Source organism: Cyrtonyx montezumae, unplaced genomic scaffold, assembly GCF_038088225.1.
Source record: "Cyrtonyx montezumae isolate F1298 unplaced genomic scaffold, pur_monq_1.0 scaffold_18, whole genome shotgun sequence".
Taxonomy (NCBI): Eukaryota; Metazoa; Chordata; class Aves; order Galliformes; family Odontophoridae; genus Cyrtonyx; species Cyrtonyx montezumae.
In genome coordinates this window covers 15425099-15446244 of record NW_027071914.1, presented here as the reverse complement: position 1 = coordinate 15446244, position 21146 = coordinate 15425099, and the positions used below count along the sequence as shown (strand labels likewise).

Below are 21146 nucleotides of genomic sequence, written 5' to 3'. Positions count from 1 at the left end.
CAAAGGGCACCACGTGCACAAGCGTGTTCAGTGAGGACAGATAAAGGGCTATTACAGAAGAGAATTTGACTTCAGTACGGCCAAAGTGGCTTAAACATGGACACAGGTAACTAACGAGCACTAAAGCTGTGGGACAAGCATTGCCACAGAAGTGTTTTAAAATGGCAGCAAACTGCAAAGCAGCAGGTTTGGTAACTGACAAGATGAGAGCTGCGACAGTTCTCCCTAAAAAGCTCCCAAAAAGCAACCTGGCTCCTAGCTGTGCACTCCTTCCTCCAGCAAAAGTGTTATTTTATTTAAAAATAAATAAATACACGGCTTTGTTGGAAGGAACTACTTCCCTGACATGGAGCAGGTGTGCTCACCAGTAACAAAATACGATCTGGAATAGGTTGTTGGATCCCAAGCAAGTATGATACCAAGTATCATAAGGTACTGTACAAAAGTAGCAAAATAGATAATATTAAAAAAAAAAAAGCCCAGAAACTCATTACTGTCATTTATTTTAAAAACCTTATTCAAAATACTAAGTGATACAAGTCCAACTATGATAAAAATTACTGCAAGAAAAGAGTTTGGGAGTATTTTGTTTGTGCTTAACTTTCCTGTGGTTATGAAAACAAAGCACTGAGTGTTGGGATTTAGAACTTTTAGCACTTCGTTTTTAAGACAGCATTTATGCCTTTGGATTCCTCATGCCAACAGCTGTAAATTTCTGATTTCTTTTTCCTAAATGGTACATCACTGCTGGAATACCAGGTCACTGATTACGGGGTCCCGCTCCATCACTATTTACATCTTTATCAGTTTGAAAACAAAATCACAAACAGAATGTACAGAAAACGACAATTTTATATTTTACAACCCATGAAAACATAAATAATGGAAGTAGAAAAGACAAGGTTTCAAACAAAAAAACCCCACCACCCTACCGTACCAGTAACTTGCTTTACACTACCGTGTAGCATCAGAGCTGCTGTCCGCAGACCGGCAGTCCCACACACCACTGCTCCATCTGCCTGATACCTGGGTCAGAATAACAACAAAATTAAGTATTCTTACTCTCTCAGGCCACTCCTATTCCTAACAGACCAAACCTTTCTCCCAACGTACTTAGAATTCAACAGAAAGCTTTGCTGCATTGGAAGCCTGTCAACTACCTCTGCTTCAGTTAGGTTGATTCAACAAGGCTTGTTTTCCATTCATTAATTCCAAAAGAAATGGAATAGTCCTAAATATCATTTGGGAAAAAAAAAGGGAGACAGTCAAGAAGCTGCACACCTTCTGATAGATCACAAACATACTGAGAAACGGGCAGTATGTAATTTCTGGAATAAAACGCTTTCTACATAATTATTTTTAAATCATTTGCTGCATGAACACATACAGAAATTATGAAGCTGCCATGCTAGCTTTTCAGCCTAGAATAGGACCAAGTTATGCAAAGCAAAAACAGAACCAAAAAAGACAAGATGAAAGATCTGCAGCATCAGAATTTGAGCACGGGAAAAAGCAATTATATTTTAAGTTTGCAATACAGCAAGATTTATGAGCCATGTAAGTGATTAGCAAAGAGATATAAATTTGATTTAGTGTTGACAAACTCGTTAATTTAGTAGACCTAAAGCATTTTATGCTTTTTATTTTCTTTGGATTGGTATTAAGACTGCTCCAGACAGAAATGAAGAAGCTTAACGAATGGAAACAGCACTAATTATTAAACTGTATCTTTATAGCTGCTCTAAGTTCTGACCAAAGTAGCAAACAGACGCGGCGTGCCCTTGATCCTGCATGAGGTTTAATCTCAAAGACATCCAGGTCAAAGAGACTACCTCTCACTTCAGTACAAGTGGCATGTTTAGAATACCTGAATATCATTACATGACTAGGCAGGCAAAGAGTGATAAGTTCAGCAAACTCTAATCACAGTGCTTTCAAAATACGTAGTCATTAGTTATCTTCAGAGAAGGCATTGCTTCATTAACGTTTTGATCTAAACGATGGTATTCCACTGTTCTGGAGCACAGGCCATCCCTCCATCTTCGGCTCTGGACCAATAAGAAGATCTGAAAGAAAAAGAAGCCCATTCACATCGTGCTACGGAGAAGCATTTTGATTTGGTAGCCAGCTTAACAACTGTATTCATACCACAGCACTACCCGACTGTCCTGGCAACAATATTACTGCTGCTATAGAACACAGCACTAGTAGTCAGACATTTACCCAGCATCCTTGCCATCAAGTCACCTGCTGACAAACTCAGTTGCAGTTTTGCAAAAACACAGCACTCAGCCCATAATTCCTTCAGTACAGATATCTGTGTGACATCGGTGGTGGTGTATATACTGTTCATAATCCTGTGCAATACCAAAATCACCTTCACACTACTTTGCTCAGCTCTCATGCCTGGAACTCAGTAATACGCACAACCAGTGTTCAACATGAACTGATTATCACTGCTATCATTTCACTTCCCAGTCTAAATGCACAATTCAAATTCATTTTCATTATACAGATAAAAATGACAGCAATGATCCGCACATTAGATTTCATTTTCCAAAAAGCTAGAAGTTCAGAAGGCATCACAGCTTTGTTCTCAATCCTAAGGTCATTTCTCTCAACCTTTCAAAGCGCGCTTACCTTCCTCTTATTGTGATAGGTGACATAAACAACAGCTACTAAGAAGGCAACTACAACCAGATGAAAAAAGAAATGGCTGTCTTCTTCTTCTTCCAACCCTGAGACAGAAACATATTTTATCTTTTCATCCAGTGACTTGATCTCCTCGTTGTAATTATTAATGGCCTCGGAGTCATCATCTTCTGGCATTTCGAGGAGGTCTGGGTTGTACCTGGAATTTGATGTCATTTCAAAAGTATCATAGTCATCTCCATCTGAATCCATCATTTCTTTTTCTATGGGTGGTGAGCTGTTCAGTGCGTCTTTCAAATCTGTTAGAAGATCCTCTTCCTCAATTTTAGTATCTTCAGAAGCATCAACATCCACCTGTGAAGCAGGACTAGCAGTCACCACATGAGAAACAACATACGGTGGAGAATCATCTTTTGCCGTGGATGGTTTTCCTACGGTCACAGAACTGATTTTAGCTGTTGTTGGGCTTGTCTCTTTTTTTGTTGGGGTTATACTCTGCCAGTTGTCTGTCAAATTCTGGGAGCTGCTTAGTGTTTCATTCTCATTTCCAGAAGAAATATTTTGAACCATCTCTGTCCTCGCAGAATCTGAGAAAGGGATGAGACACAGGCAATATTAAGCACAAGGCACAAACTTCAGCTATAAACAGAAATGCTTGCCTGCACAGGCCAGAAATCTTAAAGACAGGCAGGACATATTTCATACCACAAACCTTTTCCAATTCATATGCAGAAATACACAACCCCTGACTTCAGCAACAGAGAAGTCTGAAGTGAGACAAGAACTATAACTTGAGAGGACCTGCTCACTAGACACGTGTGCCAAATTCAGCGAGCTCATTTCCCACACTTAGAAGGTCAGAGACATCTCTTCACTCCCCTCATAGATTCGTACAAAGCTGATCACTTGGTCACTGTTTTCCCTAGAAGCACAGTCACTCATCACCAGGAAGGTTTGAATCAGGAAGTAACACACTGTAAACCCAAACACTTTGCTCTTTCCTATTCGTTTATTATTTTTTTAGAATTAAAAAGTGGCAACTTATGAAGGCCCTGATTCAAATCAAGGAGGCACCTTAAAAACGAAGAACACATTTTAGAATTTCAATAGGCCTCTTAATAAGAGAACCATACTCGCCTTGTATTTTTGGCAAGTCAAACTTTATTTCTAAATAAAAGTCACAATACCTCCATTAAGCTCCCAAGGTGCTCCCTGGCTCACCAGAAAGTTACAGATTCTAGAAATGAAACACCAAGCCAACTGCTTGTGTCAATTTCCTCACAAGTAAAATATTATTCAGGGGATACTGAATCATGTTATTCATGTAACACATATAATTACAGAGGATCAGTTACAACACTTCTTGTTTGCATGGTACCTTTTTCTAGCATGAATTACACTTTAATCAAACATAGAACAGAGAAGGCTCACTCAACCCACGAGAACAAGACATGATGGCTTCCCTCTGCTTAAGCTTCAGATCAGCTGCTTTACATTTAAAACACCTGTCATTGCTGAAGAAATTATTAGTCCAAACTAGAATTTCAACATTAACTGTTCAGTTCTTGTAGAGGATGAGCTTAGGGAACTCTTATCTCCTCTCAGGAATCAAGCCAGCTAATTGCACACGTGGAGATAAATAGCAGGAAAGGCAGCTGTGGGTAAGTCTCACATGTATAGCTAGTTGGCTTTTAACAGACAAGTCAGTGTTATTTCTTTACTCAATTTAAAACTTCCCAGAGGCACAAAAATATACTGCACACAAATTATTTAGTTATTACTACTGTCTCTCATTCAGAAAAGGAACAAGAATCTCTCTCTACAAATACTCCACTCCGGTTTTTGAACTAAGTAATTCTGATGAATGTCTCTCTCTCTCTCTCACCAAAAGCTGTTTCTTTCATTAGATAGGGAAATAAAGAGAACAGTTCATAAACAGTTCTCATCTAAGTGCTCATCCAAAAGCAGCAGGAGGGAAGCAGATACAGATTCTTTCTGCCTTTCCCATGGGAAGGACATCTCAACAGCTGCCTAGTAACACCTAACAACCTGGTCTGTGATGTCAGAGCCTAGTTTGGTTAGTTCTTTGGAAGGTCACTTGCATCAAATTATAAATACATCCTGATCAGCAATGCAAGGAACACTGCTTTATCTCCTACACCTATTCTTATCAAATATGAGAGAAGGAATAACTTACACAACTCTTACTCATGAAAAGTTCTGATGCTTTAACAGGAGTGGCAAACTTAGCATCGAAACCAGTACTGACTGATGGTATCTACTCAAAACTATTTGGCATCATAATCGGTGGTTGCACTGTTTGCAGTTACACAACGCTGTCCGATGGCATTAGACATGGTGTCTGGCCTCCAGAGATGCCTCATCTTCAGAAACAGATATTCACACTTAAGTGCGATGGCAGATGAACTAGCAAGCACTGCTTGTAAAAATATCTGTCAGGATAAAAAATTAAAACTCACTTCCGGGGAAATTTACTTTCTAGAAAGCAAGGTGACTTCTGGCATTAAAAACTTTGCTTCCTACAGTTTTCTGCTCCACACCCAGAGCTGCCTCCTCCGTGACTCCCCACCCATCAGGCAGGCAGAGCAGCTGCAGGGACTCTGACTGCAGAACTGGGGCAGGAAAAGAACTGCAGCTGCAAAGCAGCTCTGTTCTGTCCTTGAAATATTCTCTTCGCTGCCCAGGCAGCAGCCCACCTAAAACAGTCATTCACCACCTTTGAAACACATACTTCCCATTGGTAGAGCTGGCCTTGGGGTTCAAGAGACTTAACTAAGAATCAACAGCAGACAATACAAGCTTTGAGTGCTGCTCCAAAGGTCACACCTCCTGTTTTATGAGGTCAGCCCAAGACATCAGAGGCAGATGGTGGTGGTAGGGCTGTAAAGGTTGAATCTCCCCACCCATAGATGTTCACTGACACCTGAATGTTTCTGGAGCCCAACGAGAGGATGTGAGCACAGTGAGGGCCGAGCAGTGCATCCCAGCAGCAGCAGCAGCATTCATCCCCAGTGCTGCAGGTTTGTGTCAGCATCATATGCAGGCCTTTGTTCGTTAGTGGCAAAAATGCACGGCTAATGGTGGTGACTGCTGTGAAGAACTGCGTTTCCTGGCTGAGAATATCTTCTATCAAACAGTATTACTGTGCCCCTTGTACCTGTGGCCATTTCCGTGGACATAAACTGGAGGCACAACTTTAGGAGCGAGCCATGCATGAAGAACAGCAAGGAGAGCGCAGGAAGCAGGCACAGAGCCGGGCTAACAGGCACAGAGTACAACACAGCCTCACACCCCGAGCAGACGAACCGCGAAACAAAACTCAGGCAAGCAACAACAACAGAAGGAGCACAGCGCGGCGCGGGGCCCCGCTCCCGGCCAGGCCCGCTTTTAGGCTGAAACAACACAACCAACCGCGGCCCGGGTGCACCCACTCCCTGCCCGAGCTCACCGGAGGCCTGCAGGCCGCGGGCCGCCAGGGCCCATCCGCACAGAAGGACGAAGCGGAGCGCGCTGCCCGCCGCACCGCGCCCAGAGCCGGACGCCGCCATCTTGTCGGGCACTCCCACAGACGTGGCGACGGCACCGCCCCCCGACGGCGGCGCGCATGCGCAGGAAGGAAGGCCTGCGCGCCGGAAGACAGGGCGAAGCGCATGCGCTCTGGGGAGCGCGGGCCCGCTGCCGTCTCAGAGCCCAGGGAGGCGGGAACGCGCCCGGCCCCGGCTGAAAGCATGGCGGTCCTTCCCTCAGCGCGGCTTGTGTGTGCTAAGCGCTGCCCGCAGGACCGCTCACTGGGTTTATGGGCTTTAATGTGAGGGAAACAGCTGTTCACCGTTATCCCCAGTGACAGCCATGGCGGCTGATGCCCCAAGCGTTGACAAGTTCAAGAGGCATTTTCACGACACCCTCTGTAACTTGTGGCTATCCCTGAAGAACTCAGGCTGTTGCACACGGAAAATAAACAGTGTTCATTCATCCTCTCCTATTCTGTAGATCGGGGTGATCTTCCTGGTTTTTAATTCATGTATTTTCTAAGTTCTTTCACCTGTGCTACAGAAAAAAAAAAAAAAAAAAACCTACTAAAATGTTGCCATCCTCCTTGCAGATCCCAAAATTAATACAAGATTATCTTCACAGTTAATACACAAAAGTAAAAGGTGACATTTCAGTATTTTATTCAAGTCGGGTTTGGTTTTGTTGTACCCAGTTTTAGTAGTGTCAAGTACAGCGTTTTGGGGTCTAGTTCCACACAAAATGGAAGACTCTAAAAACGTACCCATTTAGCTGCTAAAAAAAAAGTGGTAATAAAACAAAAGTCCATTTTGAATTCAGTGATGCAACTATGTGATTGCAGTTACAAACACTCGTCCCTGATCGCCGCCCTGCCTTACAAGCTTTCCATTCAGTGCAAGGGAAAGGAACCACAGCACAGGACAAGGAGTATTGGCTGAGTCACATCAAACCTTCTCAACAACACTTACACAAAGTAGACAACCTAAAGCGCTCTGGAGACAGCTGTAGGTGTAAAGTAACCAAATGAGACATGTGTGAAACATCCATCAGAAAAGAAAAAAAAAGAAGAAAAAATCCCTTTTTTTCAGGCAAGTTTGCACATTCCACAGTGAATTGAGGCCTTAAGTGTCAGAACATTTTGCATAAAGAATTAACAGTACAACAGTGGTCTGCGATTCGTGACGTACCAGTTCTTGTGCCACGCTAACACATTCCTCGTGCAGTCAGTACGTTAGTAAAGCAGCAATACCTTCCTGTTTGCTATCACATGGCAGCTGACAGATAAGATGGGCAACAACATTCCAAAAAGAAAAAAAAATAAAAGCCTGGAATTCAGATTTTTTAGAATGCTTTTTGTCTCCATTTCTGAAACATCGTTTTAAAGCTTAGCTGTCTTTAACCAGGACTAGCAGGACTGATACTTAGCATTACTTGCATCCCAGACATACAACATTGAAAGGTACACTATATTCTGAAGGTAGCTATGCTGTATTTTCAAATTAACGATTGTAGAATCTCTTTTTATGCTTCAAATTCCAATCCTAGACCAAGTTTGTGACCACCTGCATTGACATTCTTGCCATCCAACAAAGCTGACAGTGTCAGCTTGATACCTGCAAGTAGAGAGGTGAGAGAAAAGACAACTGTTAAAACTTGGAATGGGCTTTACATCCAGTAACTGCAGCATCTGTGTTGCTGCTGTAATTTACCGAGTGGCTGCATTAATGTAATCTGGCATCTAGCCATGAAAGGCCTGAACTTTTTCACACAATCTGCAAATGTTAAATCTTTCCGAATTCTCAAAGTTAGGGTAAAACAAACCACAGAGATAGATTTTACTTTTTATCGCTCTAAGTAAGTAAAGCTCTCAATGATCTCACTGCTGGTGGCCTAATTTTAGATTGAGGTATAATGAAAAACTGGGACCTTGACACATACTCACCTTTCTACACCTCTTTAAAACACCAGGATGAAAAGCCCTGAGCCACGTCAGCCCTAGTATCTTCTATCAACCAGCTTGGGATTCTGGCAGCAGATTTTTTAGACTACATTAAAACCACTTGGGCAACTGTAAGACTGCCTTCTTCCCAGAGCAGCAGGCCTTCAGAACATCACATTTTCAATCAAAGAAACTCAGTGATGGGACTCGGTGTCAACAACAACAACAACAAAATAGCATCTGATGGTCAGTGGTTGTTGGTGTAGCAATTCTGGTTCCAGCAGACATCCTGAACTAACAGAGCAGACTGTGGAAAAGTTCACCACTGGACTGCCACGTGGAACTGCAGTGTTACAAAACCAACCACATTCTGTTGCAAAAAACCTCTCAGCTATTTCAAGGCTGAAATACTATTTACTGATCTCTGAATTTCTTCTGCGCAGACTTACCTGGCTTTAAAGTCTGAGTGTATCCTAGTCCGATCAGACTGGAGTTGTTCACTTTAGCCTTAATGGAGAAAAATACCACGTGTAAATAATTTGTTATCTTTCTTCAAAATCCTTCCTGCGTCAATAATTTCATGTTTTAAATCACACACACAAAAATAAACTAGAGTTAATTTTTGCCATAACTTAAATCCAAAATCTGAAAAAAATCTATAGTCCACATCTGCAGTCACTGTAAATTATGCTTTTGTTGACCAAGTTTGTAATTTTTCCAAAAGCACTGACTGAAAAAATTCTCAGCACAGTGCCCAATAAATATGATAAAACTTTCTGTATCAGTTTCAAGGGAAATCCAATAATTGTGCTCTCATGGGGCCAAAAGGGAAACATACAGAGGCGCGTGCCAATCGAATTGGCACATCCCGTGGAATTGCCTCAGAACTCCTTTACTCACTGATGGAAAGTTGCTTCATATTTCTACGACAAGAAGCTACTTTCAAATGCTTATAAATGCCCGTGTATAGCACTCACAGAAAAAGAGGCATCTGGGTCGATCTGATACTTGGCTGCTATTCCGAAGCGAGTGTTGCTGTTACCAGCTGTCCAAGCAAGGTTCACAGCAGTTTCCAGTTTGTCGTTCACCTTCTGGTAAATGGAGCCTCCAAATTCTGTTCCATCATTCCTGGAAGGAACGCAGTAGTCTGGTTTTAAACTGTATCCCAAAGCAATCATCTTTTGTTTGTTTGTTTGTTTTCAGTTAGATCTCTATCTGCAGAACATCCACTTGCACCTCATTTTATCTCTCTGTAACAACTAACATTTTGGCCAGATTGGTTATGAAGTCATTTCTACCTGCTTAAATTCATTGCAGGTTCCCATATTTCAACAAGCAATGCGTGAAGAAAAAAAAACAACATGGCAAACTATCAAAAATAAACGAATGATGACAGCTTCCCGTTTTCCCTGCTCTGTAGAAAAGAGTCTTTGTAGAGAAGACTTGTGTTATTCACCATGAAATAATTATCTTCCCAGACGTGCACCTTCCCAGTGCCCAGAAGGGGCAGTGCCCCATCGCAGTGCCTCGTCAGCGTGCGTTCACCAGACACAGATGAACTGCATCACAAGTGAAGATGCCAATTTCATTTCCGAGTCTATCAGCTCTTGCAAATGAACGCCACACTCGATGGCCTTCGTGGTATATCTGCATTATAGAAGTCTCTGGATTTGAAACTGAAATGAAACTCATTTGGGTTTGCAGAGAGCTGTAGCCAACCGTGGAACGATGACAGCCCCCAGTCTGGCTACCCAGCAGCAGAACTTCCAGTTACTGCTTACACCAGGGACACGCAGGGAACAAAAGGAGGTAAATGGAGTGCAAAACCAGATCATAAAAGCAGGAACAAACCATTTGTATAAGCGCTGCAGTCCTTCCAGAACCAGCGAGCATCTGAACTTCCATTTTAACTCAGTTTCTTAAAAGAGGATACAGATTCATTGCACAGAACGGGCTTTACACCACAAGAAGATCTTTGCAGATAAATACCTATTATTATTTCTAAATTACGGAATAAATGGGCTCCAATTATTAGACAATAGCTAGCCATAGTGATTTTAAAAGGCAGCTTTACAATCTTTCCACTTTTACCTCTTTGGCACAACGTACATTAGTTCATAACAGTTGCACAGTGAAATGCCTATTTAAAAGTTCAAGCAATAGCAGCAGCTTTTTAAACTGTCAGAGCAATTCTTCCAGAAAAAGGCTACAATACTTACTTCAGATAAGACTGAAGCTCACATATAACTGCATGTGCTTGGCTCTCAAGAAAAGGAGGAATTAAAAAGGACTGAGGAGAGCTGGTTACACAGGCAGATTTTGTGCAAGGTTCCCATACAGCTCTGTCTTGACCTGCAACATTAGGGGGGGGCGGTCTGAGCTAAGCTCAAAAAGCGAGGAAAATCATATTTAAAACTAGAAATTATCCAGCCCTGCCTCCCTGTAGTTATCACGTATTATTACGTTATTTAAAAGTTATTAAAAATATATATATCAAAGCTCCTTTTAATTTTAATTTTAATTCTAATAATAACAATTTTCATACACAGATCAAAAACATTATCCCCCTATGGAAATGCAGATATTAAGGCACCATTAAGGAAAGCAGCTTGCTCAGGTCCCTGGCTGCTCTGTGAAGCAGGCAGAACAGAGGACAATGCTTCAAGCCCCACCTCGCTCATTCATCTCCCATGCCACAGCATCCTTTGAAACACTGAACTGTCTAGATATAATGACCCAGCACGCCAGCCATGCAAATTCCAAATCCAGCTGTTTCCTGGATTTTACACACTTCAGTGTCCAAACGTGCCAAAAGCACCTAGCTCATCTGTTAATATCAGCAATTAGATTTCTGTTCATATCGCACATTTACGTCTTGCCTGTCAGTTGGTAGGGGATGAATGCTAAACAAGCAAACACGGCGTCCCAGGGGACATCATCCACTCATAGTAACAGTGACCCAAGAAACAGACCCTTGGGGACCCGAGGAACAGCAGCAGGGGCTCAGACCACAATAACGCTCTGATGTTATTTCCTGCTGTTGCTTTAGTCAAAAGTAATTACTGCGTTTTATAGCAAAAGTCAATAATACAGTGTTCTGAACTACTACAGTGTAACGAAGTTGAAAGCCGTTATGCTGGAAGGAACAGCTCCTAACTGCTGAGTGGAGGGGGACACCTCGTACTGCCCTGATGAAAGTTTCCTGCCCACATTTTTGTGCTCTGGCAATCCTTCAAACACGCAGCCTGGGCTATGAAGGTTCAATTGTTCTGCAAGGCAGCTTCCTAAACCAGATCTCTGCATAACAGCATGAGACAGAACAGAAAGCCTTTGAAGCAGCAGCTCCAGGAAAGCAGAGCGGTTGGTCAGCTCTGAAATGGGAACAGCCTGCAACAGCTCTGCTACATGCAAAATATGCAGTTACCCAAGGGAGTGGTAAAGGGGGTGGAGTAGGGATTGCCTAACCTTAAAAAAAAAAAAGTCTCACTACAGACACTGGTTGCTTTTTTAAGAGGAACAAGAGACACAGCAATTAAGTTTTCAAGGAATGTAATCCTGCTTCCTCTCTGCACGCACATTCAGAAAACACAGATGCCCGTGTATATAGGTCAGTAGGAGTTACAATACTAAAGTGAACCTTTCAACCATATCCCTTCCAGTCTCTAAACTAAACCAGTCCACATCTCCTCTGCTGGTTCCCTTTTGTCTGTTACTGTCATCCTCCAATTAACTCTTCCTTACACAGATCAAACTACTACAGTTCGTTCAATTTTTACGTGTGCAAAAGTAAGACACTGCTTTTACTTCAACATTCACAAACAATATTTTTGAACCCCACTTCTGTGATCTCACTAATAGATTTCAGAAGTCATTGCGTGTCAGAAGGATGGACTATGGGTGCACCCACATAATTCAAAAGAAAGCTAATGCAGCTTTAAAACTCAGCTTCTGTCCCAAATGAAGAAGCAACATCAGAGCCACCTCTCCCTCTTTTCCAGCTCTGAAACTCTGCCCCATCCCTGTTCTGGGAGTATCAAAAATCCTCTTAAATTCTTTTTAATGCCCATCCTCCAATACTTACACGTTAGTGTGAAGCTGGAACTCATCAGTCTTATAGCCGACAGCAAAATTGCTCTGGGTTACTCTAGACTTTGCTGTCTCAAAGGTCATTTGGTAACCTGCCAACCAGCCCTCGTAGCCAAGCACCAGGGCTCCACGTATTGAAGGACCGGCGATATCAAAATCCATGTCGCAGCCCATGTTGATGTGTTCCCTTTTGTATCCTGTCTTAACTTTAGCACTCTTTTTCCTAAACAGAAAAGAAAGAATCTCACATCTTTGACCAGGTGGCAATTCAATCAAATCAGTCACTTTAACTCCGTGTAGTAGATCTTGAAGACACAGTACACATACCTGGAGAGCCACGTGATACAACACCTTCTTAAATTTCACAGCTGTGAGAAGTTAATCCATCCACAGATAAGTATATGCAATCTCATGCAGTGCGGTGCTTTTCTACGCCCTTCTGGGCTGCGTTTGGCTGAGCAGCAGCACCGTGTGCCGGGCTCCAGGCACGAGCGCAAATCCTCACCACAAACCATCTGATTTTTCAGAGGTTTGGTAGTGACAAGAGAATAATGGAAACTAACAGTTCACAGGTTTGCCACAGACAAAAGCAGTTCACCTTTTTTTCCCAGACAAACAGTTTTTAGGCAATCCCAGTTACTGGGTAATTTCATCTGTTCTGATAGATAACAGCAAACCATTTTTCGCCTCCAGCTTCCCAGGGGAAGGTCTCAGCTGCTAAGGAAGCAGGCTGCTTCAGTGGCTGTGACACTCCTTTCCTCCTCATGGTGCAATATGCATGGTTACAGCCATCAGAAAGGTTAACTGCAGAAATAAACCTTCCCGAGTCACTTCCCTCTTTTAGACTATTGGCCAGGACAGTGCTTGCTCGTGTGTCCTTAGGACTGCTTACAACAGAGCTGATCCTCACTCTGCAGGAGTAATGTTCAGCCACTCTTCTTTAAGGCTGTTTCGCTGTTTGTTTTTCTTTTTCTCTTACACGTATCTTCTGTCTTTGACCAAATCATTCACCGAAACGTCAGGGTGATTTGAAATGGCTAATCAACCACCCACTGCAGCCAGCAGAAAGAGAAGATCTGCAGGACATGCTGTACCAGACCTGTACAGAGACTGCTCCCTATCATTATTATTATTTCTGACTCGTGACTTTACACAGAGCAGGAGTCCCCAGAAATACTAGCATTAGCTTGCCTGCAAGTTCTGCAAAAGCGAAGAAATAATTATCAGCAAAAACTGGAGACTGTTCTGGTTAACATATGTAAAAATGCCCAGTTAATTCAGAGCTAGGAATGGGCTGCGGGCCGTTAACAGCGGGGAATGTGACATTTCAGGCAGGATGAAGCCTCCACTGGGACTACAACCACTGCAGAGTGCTGCTCTGAGCAGCTCAGAGCAGACCACGCTGGCTCAGTGGCAGCACTGATTGCAAAAAGATAATCAAGAAGAGGAAAAAAAAAATAAACCAGCATACAGCCCTACAGCTGCTGCTTAATCCCTGTGGCCCATATAGCCATGGCATCCAATCGCAGGGTCCGGCACCACGGCACTCTGCGGCCAGCAGGAACAAAATGACAAATTCAGCTTGGGAAAAGAGCCCAATTACTGCGTCGACCTATTAGAGCCACAGCCAACTGCCTTGTGGAGCTTGTTAAGCTTTGCATTGCAGCTGACTTGTCTGGCATTTTTATTCAGGCAGGAACTAAGTACTCATTTTCTGACATGGCCACAAGTAAGCAACAGGGGCAGAAAGAAATCCTTTCCTTCTGATTTTGACTGTCATTTCCAAGTCACCATATTTCAAATTGTTTGGTACCAGTTAGGTTTAGAGAGCGACTTAATTTCAAGAGTTAAATCAAATACACAAAATCTCATTGTGCCTAGGCAGGTTATTAAATGCCTCGATGTCTTAGGACAACAGAAGGAGTAAAGAAGACAATACTTTGGAAAACTACAGCAGAACAAGAAAAGCTTTTTGTGCATGTGTGTCTCTGAAGCTTACTAACATCTTACCCAGTGTTAGGTGAGAAGGAGGAGTCAAAAGTCAGCTTCAGGCCACGTGCAAGCTGAACAGAAAAGAGATTCACTGGTTGGATTTATAATCAGACACTGTCACAGGTGAATCTGGAAGTGTACCTTTTAAGCCACGAGTTACCTGGTCTTCAAGAGTGATCTCGGTGCCTAGTGTGTTGTCAGTGTTCCACTTCTCTGTGAACATCAGCCCGTATTCCACCCATCTGTATTTGGTTTCCAAGCTGCCGCTGACTTTGCTCGTTTCGGAGTTTGCTGAACCCGAGCTCGTAAATTCCTGAAGAGGAGGAAGAAAATTCTGTATGCCACTCTGTATTCTGCACTCATGTAATTACTGATCCTTGTAGAATTAGCAGTCACTAATTTGGGACAGTATTCACAACTGCAGCGTTCTCAAAAGACTTAAGAACATGTTTGCAACTCATTCACATCAACATGCCCACACAGACGTCAGTGTCAGGGAGAAGGAGCACTGCTGCTGAAGGACCTGGGGCAGAGAGATGATTCTCACCATCACATAACACAACACGAGCAGCCAGTCTGTGAGCTCAGCACGCAAGCTGCACGTGGGAACTGGCACAAACCCTGCAGACAGCTCACAGAGATGTGCTAAAGGTCGGCTCCAACCCGTGCTCACATTGTATGTGTATTGTATGTGAGCAGTGTGTGCAAAGAACAGCACGCAGCACATCCCTGCAGTGCCTGCTCCAAGCTCTGCACAGAACTGCACCGTAAAGGCACAGTAACTTGCAGGGCTGTAATGTATCTGAAAGCTGATATGGGGAGAGTAAGGGATACATACTACTATTTTTAGAAAGGAATATAGGGCAAACATAGGAACACTGCCATGTTTGGGATTTCAGAGCCTGCCCACACTCACCAGTCCATTCTCAGATCTTGTTTTCAAATCAAGTTTTATTAGCCCAAAACCTGGAAGACGAAGGAAAGTGGGAATTAAATACAGGTAAATTTGTGAAGCATTGCTGATCTGTTCCTCAAAGCTTCCCTCCGCATCTGCTGTGAACTATTAAAACAAAATAAAAACAAAAACCACACCAGGGGTCAGCTACTGAACCCCGGGTTTCAAAGCAGCAGCTTACACAGCTTACTGCCCGCGCCCCTCCTGCTGCCCCACGACAGCACCAGGGCCAGCCTAGGTAAGAATGTCTTCCTTCAAACTGAACAGCAGTGTTTTCACTAGGAAATTACTGACGCCCGCAGTCCTGTTCATGATGGATGGAAGCAGCCAACATACAGCACTGTTTGCTTTCAAAACAAACAGACCTATGGGGAACACGACGATTTTGGTGTGAGAATAAAGTCACCCTCCCTTTGCAAGCAGTCATGGCAGGGTGGAGCTAGGACACAGGAACCTCTGGATTCTAATGGAAATTACTGGAATATTTATCAGAGAAAAGCAACATAATGGTCACAGTTCCAAGGATTGGGTATCCAGTGAAAGACAAAACCTATTTTGGCTTTGTTTACCATATCCTTTGGTGAACACATCTCTGGCAGGCTTGCCCAGGTCAGCATAAGCAGGTGGAACAGCCATTGTCTGCGGGGGAAGAAAAAACAGGGGAAGGTTACAGTGTTCAGAAAGCTGTTTATTTAATGCATTCAAGCAAAAAGCAACTAAAGCCAAATTCCTGTTTCAGACAGTTTCATTTTCTATCTGCAATCCATCAAATAAATACAGCCTGAATAAAGCAGCTACAGCAAATACTGAGATCTGAGTTTGCGCTTTCGCTGAGTGATTCACATGCATTTACCGGCGAGGATGAGAAACAGGCTGCAGAAGAAATGCACTTAAACACCCCACACAGATAAGTTGTCTGTGTCTTTTCAAAGGGTTAAATGTGTACCCTGATCAGCAGAGCTGCATGAATGGCAAATTTTGTTTTTTAAAAGAACAACTTCTAGGAAACATTTCTCCTCCTCCTTGCAACTGATCTTTGCATTCTGATGCAAAGAATCAGAAGCCCAAGGTCATCTGCTCAGGAAACGTAACCAGCACACACACATAGCAGCTGTACCTCCCATCCCTCCTAACTGACAGCAGCAAACAGCTAACAGTAATGCTAGCAAAACCCACGAACGGCCGTTCTTCACCTTCCCTTCTCTCTGACCCTGGGACTGCTGTTAATGGATGCCATTTCTCCTTAGTCATTGACCTGGAAGTGTTTTTGTGGGGGAAAAGCAAACTTGCTGAGCAAAACGAGGACTGAAGGGATGCCATGAATGATCCCAAGGGGAACAAACCAACCAACCAAATCCACTTTCTTGTCTGGGCACATTCTTTTGTTCTAAGGAAGCAAAGTCAAGTGATCTGAAGTGGTGTACACCTCCTTTCTACACAAAGCTTCCTTGTCAGAAGCAAAGGAGATGAGCCATGTGTGCAGAGCCAGCCAACCTGAGCAGGAAACTCTTCCTTTCAGCCACAAGCAGAGCAGCAGGCTGTGAGCACCAGGGACACAGCCCTGACCCAAAGCCTGCAGCCTCTTTGGGCAGGTAGCACCCCACGAGCTGCAGACAGGCGTTCCTTTGAGCAGCTGCTCGGCCCAGCAAGCTGCTGCCTGTTAAAGCAGGATGCTGCTGTTGAGCAAGTGAGGAATCCCTATCCTAGAGGGAACGAACTGGATCTGGTGGCTGAATCAAAGCTAACGATCTTCACAGAATGCACTGAAGGAGGGGAGCATGGGGTGATGCAGCACCAGCTGGGGACACCACCTGCACGGAGTCACAGAGCTGTTAGGGGCAGGAAAGACTTCCAAGACGACCGAGTCCAACCCCAACCCACCCCACCATGCCCCCCAGTGCCACACCCCCACGGCTCTGGAGCATCTCCAGGGTGGGGGCCTGCCCACCCAACCCTCCCTGGGCAGCACTGGGATTTAAAGTTCGTAAGCACCGCTCTCTACATGAGAAACCACTTCAACTGTGGATGAGATGTGGTTCTGCAAACACAAAAATCAGCCAGTGAAAAAAACAAGTACTAACAGACTTCTCTGAGCAGATCCTCTGCTCCTCACTGAAGTCCCCAAGAGCAGAGCACCGTGTGCCAGAGACCGCAGCCTGGGGCCGAGCCCAGGGGGCACTCACAGCACTGCAGCTCAGGGTATGGAGGGATGGGGCACTGAGGCCCAGGAATGCATCCTCCCAGCCAGAGCAGCCGGGTCTCAGGAGAACCCTCTGATGAGTATTTCCATTCAGCATCATCAAAAATTCAAAGTGCTAAAATCCCTCCATTTGAAAATTAGATCCCACTGCTCTGCCAGCTGCATCTTGGCACCCACAGGACATGTTTTCTCAGCAGCCCCTTTGAGTCACTTCATAAAAATCAAAACATTTTCTTGAACTCAGATCCTTGTACATTTGGGCTGCTCTCAGCAGAGCGTTCGCGCTCGCCAGGTGGACAGGCCAGGTCAGGCTGCCACGGGACAGCATGAGATGCTGAGATCTCCACTTAGGCAATTACTATAATTAAGGGACAATACTGGAAGCCAAATCCCTCCCCGTTGTAAGGCAAATCAGGTAAAACACACAGATCAAGGCACGTAAAATTGCTGAGTGTGGAAGACATGATGAAATATGCATGTGGCAGTTAACGTTGTCGTCAGCAAGAGCAAAGATAATCATTTCTGTTTGCACGGGCTAATTGAAGCTTCTTGTTCAACAGATGGAAAACAGAACTGATCACATCCTGTGCCAGTGCAGGTTGTAAGACAAGCATGCTTAGCGGGGATTCAAACTCTTAAAGGATCAAGGCATGGCCGTGGCCAAGTGCCCTTGCTTTTCACCAGTAGGATCTCAGCACATTAACTCAGATTAGGGTAGGAGTGAAATGAATTCATTGCTTTCATCCTTCTCCAATTGTGCAAATATTTCACAGTGACTATGTACATCAGCTGCAGCACAAAGCAGACCAAGGAGATTACGTACTATATGTTCAAGTGGTAAAATGACTTTTTATTTTCTTGAGCGGGTAATACTGCTGTGAAAATCGTGACTGAGGCATCCACAGCCCAGCAAAGATTTCACTGAATGCAAAGCAGCCCAGCACGCTGAATGTAAATACTTTCCAGTGTCACAGATGGCAAAGTTTCACTGGGTGGCTCTAGGGGGTGAACCGAAACTCAGCCCCAACATGTCCCCAGCACGCCCTTTGCAAATGCAAGCCCACCTCTGTGATCAGTTACTCTCTTAGTTGATGCTTCCCTGCACAGAGCTATCAACGACGTGAAATCTACACGAGGAGAAGGAGCTCTCCAAAATTTAAGATCAGAACATCATGGATGGAGTTTCCAAGAAGACAATGGGAGCCTATCAGATCTGAGGCTAAGAAAATCAAAACGCTGGATTGAACCCTACTCTAGTCATGTTTTTCCTAATGAACCTGTGCAGCATTTGATTGATAACCACAGGCCTCAATGCTGCTGCTCCATGTGGCCGTGAGGGTGAGCACTGCAGCTCTGGCACGCAGCAGATGCCAAGGGACACATCGCCCCAACACGTGGGCTGGGAGGATGAGCGTCAGGCTGTGACACCAGCCATGCTGCCTGGAAAACAACCACGTGAGGGTCTTCTGCCTCAAGACCAAAAAATCCGATGTGTTTCCAATCTCTCTCCTTTGCAGAAGGAAAAATGATCCCTTGGTATGAAGCTGTTCTTAAGCACGTCCCTAGGCTCATGAATGCTGTCATTCCCACATGGAGCATCAGGGATAACCCGCTCTGGTCAGTGCACCCTCAGAGCACTGCTCCCTGCCCTGCCAGGGCCGGGCTGAGCGCTGGGGCCGGCAGTGGCTCTGCAGTTTGGTTTTACCCTCCCAGATCTCAAAGCTCTTCCAGCCATGGCAGCAGACTGCTCCAAATCCCAATTCTGCAGAGACTTAAAAATAAAACTAAGCCACAAATTATCCAGGTATTGGGTCTCACGCCACATTAGGCACAGTCACAAGTTTTTGGGGAAGCCCGAAGCTTGTAAACACGCTGCACTACAGAACAGAATACGCAACAACATTTTTTGCCCCAACTTTTGCCGTGCCATCCACAGACCATCACGGCTCGAAATTCACAGCTCTGCAGTTTCATTCATGCAGCTATCAGTGAAAACGTGCAGCGTCCTTGTGATGATCTACAGCACCTGCAGGACCACAGCTTCCCACTGCAGCTTCGCTCTCTGTCTGTGCACATCACAAAGCAGATCTCGTTTTTAAGGATGGATTTGTGCCATGAATCTGTAGCACAACGAACGCTGGAGCAGAAGGGAAATAAACAGCTTGAAAGCAAACGTAGATACTGTGATTGAGTCTGAACTAATATTTACAGAATTAAAGAAAGAAAGAGTCTGCTCTTAATTGCATGGGTATAAATTATGAACAACGTTGTATTGAAGCCCCTAATTAAGCTATCACACATAAAGATCAGTTTAACAAAGCTGGGGATGCTGCAGCCTGTTGTAGCTGCTGCATGCATTGAAAGTGCAAGAAGGAAGAAGCGTGGATGCTGTGCTTTGAGTTAAAAACTGACAGTATCTCTCTGCTCCATTCAGCTGTCTGCAGACAAGGAAAGGAGCAGTGCCTCTGTCACTCCCAGCAGGGACAGGGCCCTCCCGGGGCACGGCTCCAGCATGCTCAGGGACACGGCCTCGGTGCCCTGCCCCTCTGCAGTGAAACCTCCTGTCCATCAATAGGGTTAAGTAATTAAAACAACACCTCTCCTCCCAGCGCGTTTTGACACCCTGCCCCTCCAGCAACAAAGAAGAGCAACGTGGGCTCTGCAGCACATGCAGGTGAGGTGCTGCTCCCTGACCGCATCTCACAGGGACCAGGGGACATCGCTCCCGCTGCCATGGCAATGCCAGCGATGCCCCACACACCATGTCATCACCTCCCACTCACGCAGCCCCAGACGCGGTGCAGGCTGTGTGTGTGTGTCAGCCTTCACGGAGTATTGCAGGCTGCCTTCGTAAGGCCTTTTTGGAAGGAACTCTGCCCAGATTGCATTGATTAAATTCCCTGAGGCAGATGAATCACTGAATCACTACAGTTGAAAAGATCATCAAATCCAACCCCACCCCGTCCCCAAGTGTCACATCCCCACGTTCTGGAGCACCTCCGGGGACAGTGACTCCCCCACTCCCCTGGGCAGCCCGTGCCCACCCACCACTGCTCTTTCAGAGAAGAAATTTCTCCTGATATCCATCCTGAACGCTACAGCATCCCCTGCACTGAACAAAAACCTCCGAGTGCTGCTGATCCCCACCGCACCGCTCTGTGTCAGCCGGCATCGCCACGAGCATTCCCCAGCGAGCTCAGGTCAGGAAGGAAGGATGAGTCAGCTCTGCTTCCCTTTCGGAAATTTCTTTCTTTTTTCTTTTCTAAACCAAACGCCCCAGCAAGGACGGACGGACGGACGGACTCCATCCCCCTCCAGCACGAGTTGCTCCCAGCGAGGCTGTGACGAGGCAGAAAGGAGGCAGCTCCCCGCCGCAGCTGCCCACAGCTCCCAGCGCAACCCGGCTCCTGCACGTCCCCAGACGGCCATTTCCCCCCCGCTCCGAGAACCGAACTCGGAGAACAAACCCAAGAGAAACCAACCCCCTGCGGGACGCGGCTGTGCTGCTCGGAGCTCCTGGGGTGACCCGAGGCCACCGGGCCCCCCCACCCCCCCGACCCCACGCAGGCGGAGCGGAGCCGGCAGGTGCCGGGCGCGGCCGCCGACCTTCGCTCGGTGCTCGGGCAGCGCAGCACCGGGAGCCCCGCGACACACCTCGTGCCATCCACTCGTGTCATCTCACCTCGGTTCCCGACCTGGGGGGCTCCGCCACGCCCGGCCCCGGCTGCCACGGCCCCGGAGCCGCGCCGTGATTTCGTAACAGGGCGCCGAGCATTATGTAAGGAAACAGT

At 45.3% G+C, this 21146-nt stretch overlaps 2 protein-coding genes across 4 annotated transcripts; both read right to left on the bottom strand.

Annotated features, from left to right (window-relative positions):
- Positions 1–484: 484 nt before the first annotated feature.
- CUNH5orf15 (chromosome unknown C5orf15 homolog) lies at positions 485–6242 on the bottom strand. Of its 2 annotated transcripts, none has more exons than XR_010622104.1 (3): positions 2641–3424; positions 1868–2066; positions 485–1026 (listed from the first exon to the last, which is right to left on the bottom strand). XR_010622104.1 is itself a non-coding variant. In XM_065734842.1 (3 exons), exons 1-3 carry the CDS (start codon positions 6219–6221, stop codon positions 1935–1937), a joined length of 831 nt encoding a protein of 276 aa, XP_065590914.1. In that variant the 5' UTR covers positions 6222–6242; the 3' UTR covers positions 485–1934. The 2 variants fall into 2 exon arrangements, 1 of the variants encoding a protein (XP_065590914.1); XM_065734842.1 differs by adding an exon at positions 6122–6242 and having other exon boundaries at positions 485–2066; positions 2641–3239.
- Positions 6243–6828: 586 nt separating this feature from the next.
- On the bottom strand, positions 6829–15794 carry VDAC1 (voltage dependent anion channel 1). 2 transcript variants are annotated; one of them, XM_065734885.1, is made up of 8 exons: positions 15725–15794; positions 15117–15166; positions 14361–14513; positions 14219–14271; positions 12204–12431; positions 9100–9250; positions 8572–8629; positions 6829–7796 (listed from the first exon to the last, which is right to left on the bottom strand). In XM_065734885.1, the coding sequence occupies exons 1-8, from the start codon at positions 15789–15791 to the stop codon at positions 7705–7707; spliced, it is 852 nt and encodes a 283-aa protein (XP_065590957.1). In that variant the 5' UTR covers positions 15792–15794; the 3' UTR covers positions 6829–7704. The 2 variants fall into 2 exon arrangements, with proteins under 2 accessions (XP_065590957.1, XP_065590958.1); XM_065734886.1 differs by lacking the exons at positions 14219–14271; positions 15117–15166; positions 15725–15794 and having other exon boundaries at positions 14361–14434.
- Positions 15795–21146: the final 5352 nt, after the last annotated feature.